This window comes from Telopea speciosissima, chromosome 5 (assembly GCF_018873765.1).
Source record: "Telopea speciosissima isolate NSW1024214 ecotype Mountain lineage chromosome 5, Tspe_v1, whole genome shotgun sequence".
NCBI lineage: Eukaryota > Viridiplantae > Streptophyta > Magnoliopsida > Proteales > Proteaceae > Telopea > Telopea speciosissima.
Genome location: NC_057920.1, coordinates 6026687 through 6036254, shown reverse-complemented (window position 1 = coordinate 6036254; position 9568 = coordinate 6026687). Strand labels below are relative to the sequence as shown.

At 47.0% G+C, this 9568-nt stretch overlaps 1 protein-coding gene across 1 annotated transcript; it reads left to right on the top strand.

The window, feature by feature from the left end:
* The first annotated feature begins 6845 nt into the window (after nucleotides 1–6845).
* Nucleotides 6846–7376, top strand: LOC122662099 (auxin-induced protein 6B-like). Its single transcript, XM_043857656.1, has one exon. The coding sequence runs from the start codon at nucleotides 6903–6905 to the stop codon at nucleotides 7371–7373; it is 471 nt and encodes a 156-aa protein (XP_043713591.1). The 5' UTR covers nucleotides 6846–6902; the 3' UTR covers nucleotides 7374–7376.
* Nucleotides 7377–9568: the final 2192 nt, after the last annotated feature.

Genomic DNA, 9568 nt, shown 5'->3' with positions numbered 1-9568 from the left:
TCACATCCACGAGAAGGCGGAAGTCACACACAACGGAAGGACCCTACATAGTCTCCAAGCGAGATACGCCCGGGGACCTACCGCTTGAAGACTCCGAGGGGGCAAGAAGGTAGACCGTGCAGGAACTCACTATACTTGAAGAAGTACTATCGCAGAAATAACAACGTGAGTTTGACACCACCACAGAGTAGATGGCATTACGGTTTCAAGGATGAATTGAAAAAATTCGGAATGCTCGGCTTCTTCTACTACTCAACGAGGCTTCGTGCCTAAGGCGGTATGCCAACATCGAGGCTTCATGCCTAAGGCGGTATGCCAACACCGAGGCTTCGTGCCTAAGGCGGTATGCCAACATCGAGGCTTCATGCCTAAGGCGGTATGCCAACACGAGGCTTCGTGCCTAAGGCGGTATGCCAACAGCGAGGCTTCGTGCCTAAGGCGGTATGCCAACATCGAGGCTTCGTGCCTGGCGGTATGCCAACACGAGGCTTCGTGCCTGGGCGGTATGCCAACACGAGGCTTCGTGCCTGGCGGTATGCCAACATCGAGGCTTCGTGCCTAAGGCGGTATGCCAACACTGAGGCTTCGTGCCTAAGGCGGTATGCCAACATCGAGGCTTCGTGCCTAAGGCGGTATGCCAACACGAGGCTTCGTGCCTAAGGCGGTATGCCAACATCGAGGCTTCGTGCCTAAGGCGGTATGCCAACATCGACGCTTCGTGCCTAAGGCGGTATGCCAACACCGAGGCTTCGTGCCTGGGGCGGTATGCCAACATCGAGGCTTCGTGCTAAGGCGGTATGCCAACATCGAGGCTTCGTGCCTAAGGCGACATGCCAATATTGAGGCTTCATGCCTAAGGCGTTATGCCACCCCCGAGGCTTCATGCCTAAGGCTTTATGCCACCACCGAGGCTTCATGCCTAAGGCGTTATGCCACCCCGAGGCTTCGGGCCTAAGGCGGTATGCCAACACGAGGCTTCGTGCCTAAGGCGGTATGCCAACATCGAGGCTTCGTGCCTAAGGCGGTATGCCAACATCGAGGCTTCGTGCCTAAGGCGATATGCCAACATTGAGGCCTCGTGCCTAAGGCGGTATGCCAACACCGAGGCTTCGTGCCTAAGGCGATATGCCAACACCGAGGCTTCGTGCCTAAGGCGACATGCCAATATTGAGGCTTTATGCCTAAGGCGTTATGCCACCCCGAGGCTTCATGCCTAAGGCGACATGCCACCACGGAGGCTTCAGGCCCTAAGGCGTCATGCCACCACTGAGTGTATGCCTGGGCGTCATGCCAACATGAGGCTCTACGCCTAAGGCGTTAACCCACCAAGGTCCAAGGATCACCAAGGCACGACGCCACTACCAAAATCCCATGACTATCAAGGGTCGAGAGCATCAACGTGCAAACGATCACCAGGAGACAATGCAATCAATATCAAAGCGACAAGGATCAAATCATATCAACATCTACGAGAAAGAGTCAAGTACATACAAAAGCAAGCATCACAATCCAAAAGTTATCATCCAAAAAGTTAACATCTAGAAAGAACATCTATAAAATCGGGGGCATCTAGTGGAGGAGCAGCCTCGATCCGAAGGAGACATCATATCGGCCTCGGCGGATGAGCAACACTCTCCTCCGGTAAGACCGCACCCCTCCTCTGTCACCACAACATCATCCTCGGGAGAGACACGAGCCACTATAGCGCGTCTCGGGTAGCGGCGTAGTGACCTCGAGAGAACCTTGAGAAGTCATAATCACGGGTCTTCTCCGGGATGCGAACCGCCAAGTCCGAAGAAGTCAAGACGCTAGGAATGAAAGCCAACTTACTCCTAAGGTCACCAACGGGAATAGAAGCTCGGAGGCCCTACGACCCCTACTAAGGGGGAATCTCCAGAAACATCCTCCTCCCCTTCACTAGCAACAGGGGAAGGCAAAGAAGAAAAAGTATCGGCGGGGAAGAAGACTCCTCAAGGGATCCAACCACGACCGCATGGATCGGGGTCATTAGGGGATGACATGGATAAATAATGAAGCGGACTAGCTACTTGGTCGAGCAACGATCTCCCGGACAAGAAGCCAACAAGAAAAATGAAATGAAGACCACCGCAAAGTATAAACAGCAGATCCATCATAGACAAGAAGGAGAGTGGACAAACATGAGGGTCCATCACACCCACAGCACGACCATCCCAGGCTCGACCTCACACCGCGGCGGCGGCCACCGAGACGCCGCCTCACGCAGCGCGGCCTCAAGCCCCATAAGCGCGGCCACATCCACAGGCGCGGCCACCCGGGGCATGGCCACACTAGCGCGGCCTCACCGAGGCACGACTTCACCACGGTCTCACCGAGGCGTAGCCACACCGCAGCGCGGCCTCACCTAGGCACCGCCTATTAAAAAAAAAAAAAAAAAAAAAAAAAAAAGAGAGCAAAAGAAAGAAAGGGGACCGATTTACCTCGAGACAAAAAGGTGACCGAGCGGAAAGACGGGCACACGGCGACGACTTAGCCACACCACGAGGCACAATCAAGGGATAGAGGTCACAAGAGGCAAGGCACTCAAGCCAAGCACCACACAAGCCTTCCAAGCAAACCAAGGCACCAAGATAACACAACCCAAACACAAGGACCCAAAATCAATCAAAGTGGACGATGCGGAGGTGACCCAAAAACAAGCACGGGGTGGGCACCAAAGAGAGAAGACAAAAGACAAAAAAGGGGAATTAAAGGAGAGCAAAAGGGGAGACAAGAAGTAAGAAAGAGAAATGAGAAGTGAAAGAAGAAGGGAGAGGAAGGAACATATACCTACAAAAAACAAAAAGAAAAAGTGTAGGAGGTAAGGTTTGAACCCCCAACCTCTCCTACCTCATTACTAGAGTTACGAGCAAGCCCTGCAAGGAAAGTCTGTTTGCGGCGGACCCCTCACTATGTAAAGGCATCTACTCTCTTGGACATCCTATCCCAAGAGAGTGGGGGCAAATGATACATCCAATATTCATCGGGCCAATCGGTGGCCGCCACGTGTCACAGGCGACCGCTCCGAGACCAAGGGAAGCGAACCAGGGTCCCAATACCAGGCGCGGCAGCACCAAGGCGTGGCCTCCACTCGGCGCAGCCTCACCTAGGCGTGGCCACAACCAGAGGCCTCTCTCACCCAGCGCGGCCACACCCGCGCGGCTCCGCACCCAGCGCGCCCGCACCCAGCGCGCCCGCACTAGGCGCGGCCTCGCACCAGCGCTGGCCTACACCCAGCGCGGCCTCGCACCCAGCGACTCGCACTCCAGCGCGGCCTCCGCACTGCGCGCCTGTACCCAGCGTGGCTCGCACCCAGCGCGGCTCGCACCCAGCGCGGCCGCACCAGCGCGGCCCGCACCCAGCGCTGGCCTCGCACTCCAGCGCTGGCCCGCACTCCAGCGCTGCCACCACTCGGCAACACCAAGGCGCGGCCACACCCAGCGCCCCTCACCACGCGGCCTCCTCACCCCGCGGCCTCACCCAGCGCGGCCTCCTCACCCCGCGGCCTCCTCGCCACGCCACGCGACCTCCTCACCCCGCGGCCTCACCCGGCGCGGCCTCCTCACCACGCGGCCTCACCCGGCGCGGCCTCCTCTCCGGGCGGCCTCACCCAGCGCGCCTCACTCAGCGCGGCTACACACCCGGGGCGCGGCTTGCACCCGGCACACGTGGGCACCGAGGTGGGGGCCACCCATCTATGACCCGATCGTATCGCCAAGACTCATGTCACTACCAGGACTCTAGACCGCCGCTTAGAGGTCACGTCATCCGAGCGGATTCAAGCACCAAGGACGCCGTCACCACGGTATCTATCCACCAAGGATCCGATGCCACCAGGACACTCCCTCCCACGGGGAGATGGCCAATCGGATAGAGCCCCGCTTACCCAGGGCCTCTATCCACTCAACGGCACACTCGCCATCAAACGGGACTCTCCACACCGCCATACACCGCCATATGCTACTATAAAAGGCAAGGTACGCAACCCCATAAGGGGGATCTAAACTCTTACTGAATAATCACTATTCATCTATTTGCGCCAGGAGATCTAACTTTGGCATCGGAGAGCCCTAGGCCGGGACCACACCGGTTCTCTCTGATCGACCCCTTTGGTCCACTTGCAGGTGACGGCACTCGCAGGACCGCTCGACGATTTCTTGACGCAACAAGACCCAAATCAAAACTAAACCATTAATCCAAAAAGTTGCTTTTAGACTAGTTTCAATAGTAGTCTAATTCGGTTCGTCATTATCGGGTTGGCTTAATAGACTCTTATTTTGTTGTTATCGGTTTGATATAGAGTTTGAGCAACTTTTTTTGCTTATTTTGGACTAAAATTTGACCATTGAGATGTATGCGACGTCCTTTTATCACATGGACTAACACGTTATCTTTAACTAACGGCATAGTGACACCTAGAAGGATCCATAATATAGTTATTACAAAGATTAGAAAAATGTTTGCCAAGCTCTCGAGGCATGGTACGTTAGTATTCAGTGCCAATCTCTCTCTTCCTCACATAAAATGATCCCATTGCCTTCTAATGTACCAAACCATTTTATCGCACCTCATTGATGCGCTGCTCAAAGAATCCTTTCCCTATTAGGATATACATGTTATCGTTGTGAATGTTCACTTGGTCGTGCGGTTGGTTGAGCTAACTACCACTGATCAATCACTACCAAATTTGACATATATGAACTACTCTAATCCCTATTATTTTCTGAGTCCTCTACCCCAACTATCTAAGAATATACCAAAGAAGGCCTTAGAATCTCAACTCTTAAATTAGTGAAAAAACTGCTCTAAATGCATGAATGCATATGGTGATCATATCTCAGCACTAGATTTGGTAATTTGGACGATAAAAAAACAAATTTTTTTTTTTTTTGGCCATTTGGGTGTTAAGATCCTCCTCTAAAATCTAATTTCTAATCTTCAGCACATGGGATGGTTGGTGTCATAATTTTAGAAATGGATCCAAACAAAAATTTCAACCATATTTTGGATTTGAATGAAGATTTTCTTTATGAGAGAGGGTTCATCAGCAAGCATGGTACTTTACACCCTCTTACACTAAATAATCATTATTCCTTTTTCTTCTAAAAATTAATAAAATAATTCGATGCGAGTGTACGCCTTTAGGGTAGAGAACCTTTTCCCTTACTTTATTTTCTATATTCTGAGTTTAAAATAAGGGAAAAAGATCCTCACGATGTTGGGATGGAAACTTTTCCACATGTCCTTTCATATGATGACCTGTGGGGTCTACATTAACATTCTCGCTCCTCACAAAAAAAAAAAAATCCATCTCTATGATTTTCTTCTCTACATTATAGTGAATGGTTTAGGGAAGGTTATAGTTATATAGATAACTTTGATCATTTCGTTCCTATGGGCAAATGAAAGGATTAGTGGTGAAGTGAACCCTCGGTTGTGTGTCATCTACTCTATTGCTTATGTTGACTTTGGACCAACAAGGTGATCCTTGGAATCCACAACATTATTTCAAAAATTAGAATCAAATCGATTTAATCACACAATTCAGACTGGAATAAGCCATGATCGATAATGATTTTGTACATTTCGATTCCATTGGTACTAGGGATTTTTTCACCACAACGATGAGTTTTCAGATCTAAGAGGCCGATTATAGGATTTTTGAGATAGATTTTGGCAAATTCCAATCTGAATCATATTGAAATCGGCATTGACAATTTAGATCCCCAATTCTGTTTTTATTGTTATTGCCGTAATGAAATTAAGTTGAATAGAAAGGGGCATCACAATCATTGTAAGGTTCTCATCTATATTCTTCGATCCATGTATTTTTATGATCAAAGTTCTAAAATATGGTATCAAGAAAACTTTTGTGTCAGTCATTGCCGATATTGATACGAATCAAATGTATTATACTATATCGAGCCCATTCAAGATCGAAATGCAGCATTTCGATCAAAAAATCTACTTTTTGCTCGATAGAATCTATCTAAATTAATCCCTGTATTGATATCGGTCTCTGCTAATACTATTAAATAATATTGATCATAAAAATCGATATGATGTAATGTAGATACCAGTATCGATACCTAAAATCCTAATTATGTCAATAAAGATCGATATGATGTAGATGTAAATACTGATACTGATATTGATATCCATACTTAAAACCCTAATTATGATTATACAAGATTATGTGAGAAATTCAGGATCATTCTCAGATGGTAAATACTTAAAAAGCAGAAACAGTAATTTTTTACTGGGGGCATTTGGCAGATTGTTTGGGGAATTTAAAAAGAAGGACCCGAAAAGAGATGGGGTACCCTTGCACATGGGTCGTGGAAGGAATCAACCATCCTTTTTTTTATTTTTTCATTCAAAATTTCAAATTAACAAAATTTTAAATTAAAAAAGCGATTTTTTTTCTTTCGTATCAACTCAACTACCTTTCGAAACAGAAAAAGGTCTTCTAACCAGAGAGAGAGAGAGAGAGACGAAAGAAATTATAAAAAAAGCTTTATTTTTTTCCAACTTCACATGTGGTTGGTTTCATGCGCACTACAACTGCACGGACTGCACCGAAATCGTTCGTTGTCGTCCTTGTTCTCAGCTTTTTAAAAATGGCTATATTGCCCTTTTTAACGTTTATCCTCTGCAACCCAACCCTTGTTTCTCTCTCTAAATTACGATAACATATCCCATATTCCCATGCTCTTGCAGCAATTACGATAACATCTCAACCCTCTATAAAACCCATTCATCTTCCTTCCTCCAAACTCCCCCATTTCTCCTCTTTTGCTCCCACTACTGAACCAGAAATCCTTCAGTACTCTTCACAGTCTTTTTTTCTCTCGCTCTTTCTCTCTCATTTGAAAGAAAGGAAAATGTCCGCAGGGATGGGGAAATGCTGCAGAATCCGGCACATTGTCAGATTACGGCAGATGCTCCGGCGGTGGCGTCAAAAAGCCGCATCGGCTGCTCAGAAACCTGCCGATCGTACTATCCCCTCCGACGTACCTGCCGGACACGTAGCAGTCTGCGTGGGTTCAACTTGTCGGAGATTCGTGGTGAGAACCACCTACCTGAACCACCCGGTCTTCAAGAAACTGCTGGTGCAAGCGGAAGAGGAATACGGTTTCACCAACCAAGGCCCCCTGGCCATTCCATGCGACGAAACCCTCTTCGAAGAAATCATCCGATTCCTCTCCCGCTCCGATTCTGCCGGAAACTCTTCCCGTTTTGTCAATCTAGAGGATTTTCAGATGTCCTGTCATGTGGGCATCAGGAGTAATGTCGATTTCTGGACCGAATCTCGGCCGCTCCTTAATGGAGTTGGGGATAAACCGATCTGGTGAAGGAAAAAGGGTATTACCTAATTCATAGGTACGGGAAGAAGGGTCCGATTCTCTACTCGGACTCGGCGAAGAAACTATCTTGATTCTTTGGCCTGGAGACTCACTGGGGGAAACTCCTTCAGGCTGCAAGAAGAAGTGAATTGAGTCGGAATGAGGAGGAACGACAAGCTCATCCATGAATCTCCCGACTCGGGTGCTGTTTACTGAGTTGGGAAAAAGTACTGGTTTCTGGTATCATTTATTCCCACTTGTTTTTCTATTTCGTTTTGTAATGGTTGGTGATGGACTGATGGGTGAGTCTGTTTCCCTCCGGAGAATCTCTAATGGAGATGGCAAAGAAGTTGGCCGAGTCGTCCCGAGTTCGAAAAGCGGAGGAAGTAGAGGCGTAATAAACATTAACTGGGTTGAAGGTCATATAATTTGAAAAATTTTAAGAGAAAAAGGATGAGGAGGGGAGAGGGTAAGAGAAAGAAAAAGAGAAATGCAGGCAGATTCCCTTCTCTGTTACTCAGTAATCTTCCCTTGTTCTTTCTATTTTGTACATTTATGTGATTTATTGATTAATTGATCGAAAATGTAGAGATTCTCAAACATGAAAAGTCTGTCTTTCTCTCCGTAAATTTTTTTTGTGCCCATTTATTTTCTTGACATCCAAACGTAGCCTTACAGTTTGAGCTAAAAGGTTAGAGAATTTAGATTCCATGAGTGAGTGAGTGATAATGAGAGAGGGGGTTTTGGCTCGTCTCGTTCTCATGCCCGAGCCTTCTCATGCCTATGTGAGCCTTCTCGGACAATTCATATCATGATCAGCCGTGACTGATACCGATATCTGATCAATATGGGGACGAAATTTTGCTACAAGTCTGGCAGCCAAAGAAAAGGGATTTTAAGGGGTATTTTGAAAAATATTAGAACCTAGGAGGGTATTTCTTGCTATAATAAAAGGGATTAGTAATGATAATGTGCCATTGTCGCAGAATTTTAAAGACGAAAATATCTTTTTGGGAGTGGTAATTGTAAAAAACCCTGATGACAAATAAACTTAATGTTAGCACTCACCCCATCACCGTCCCTTCTACTTCTCCTTCTCCTTCTCCTCCTCCTCCTTCTCCTCCTTCTTCTTCTGCAACCCAACCGCCCCGATGGATGACGCCATCACCACCTGACGTACTCCGGCTTCCTTCGTCTCGTTCACTATGTACTTGGTCCCATCATTACTTCGCTCTCTACTGAGGAAATCTGGTTTGAGCTGCATCATTAATTCGCATGGGCAGTCCTCAATTGTAAATCGTCCAATGATAACTGCTCGTTACGGGTCCCACTGGAGAATATATTTGGGCTAAGCTCGTGTTGCTACTTGGGTGGGGGCCCATGGGCCATGAGGTCCATGTCCTCATGGAATCTTAAAAGTGATGGTTTCACACTTCCATGGTCGTGAGACATGGGGTGTATCGTACGTAAAATAGGTAGTAGGTGAGTAGGTGGTGGTGGGTGGTGGGTGGTGGGTGGTGAGCACCAATTGCGGAGGAAAGTAACATGGCCCCGATTTGTTTGGCTACGGATGCTACAGTGGATGATGCTTTAATGGTGATTTCTGATCCACAAGAACAACAACCAATGATGATTAACCGAAAATTTTGTTCAATTGGAGTAGAGGTGTCATACGGTCGGTTTGGTTCAGTTATGTTTTTTTTAAGCAAACAGGGCTCAGATCGAAACCGGACCGGTAAGGTTTTCAATCTAAAAAATCCAACCAAAGACGATTACTATAGTTCTGATCGGTTATGGTCCATTATAAGATTTTTCTTAATAGTATTATTGGTCTGATCTCGATTTTTCAACTGTAAAAAGAAGGTTATCAGGCGGTGGAAAATGATCGCCCAATGAAATGAAAAATCTCACACTTGTTGGATGCTCACACTGATGCAGAGGTCAAGCAGCTTGGCAGCAATCCCCTCCCATAAAAAAATAATGAATTTTATCAGGTTTTATCAAAATTCAGTCCAAATGGTCGATTTCAGTCTTTTATTGGGGTTTCTAAGAACTAAAACCCATATTGAACCAATCAGAAATTCGATAAATTGGATAATTCATTCACCCCACCCCTCTTTGTTGAAAAATTCTCCCAAAATTTAATTAGCACGTAGTGTGAATGAATTAAATTGGTCCGGATCAATTTTCTCTCAAAACAAACA

Excerpts from the sequence above, each read along its gene's own strand:
- LOC122662099 (XM_043857656.1), top strand. The coding sequence starts at position 6,903 with ATGTCCGCAGGGATGGGGAAATGCTGCAGAATCCGGCACATTGTCAGA.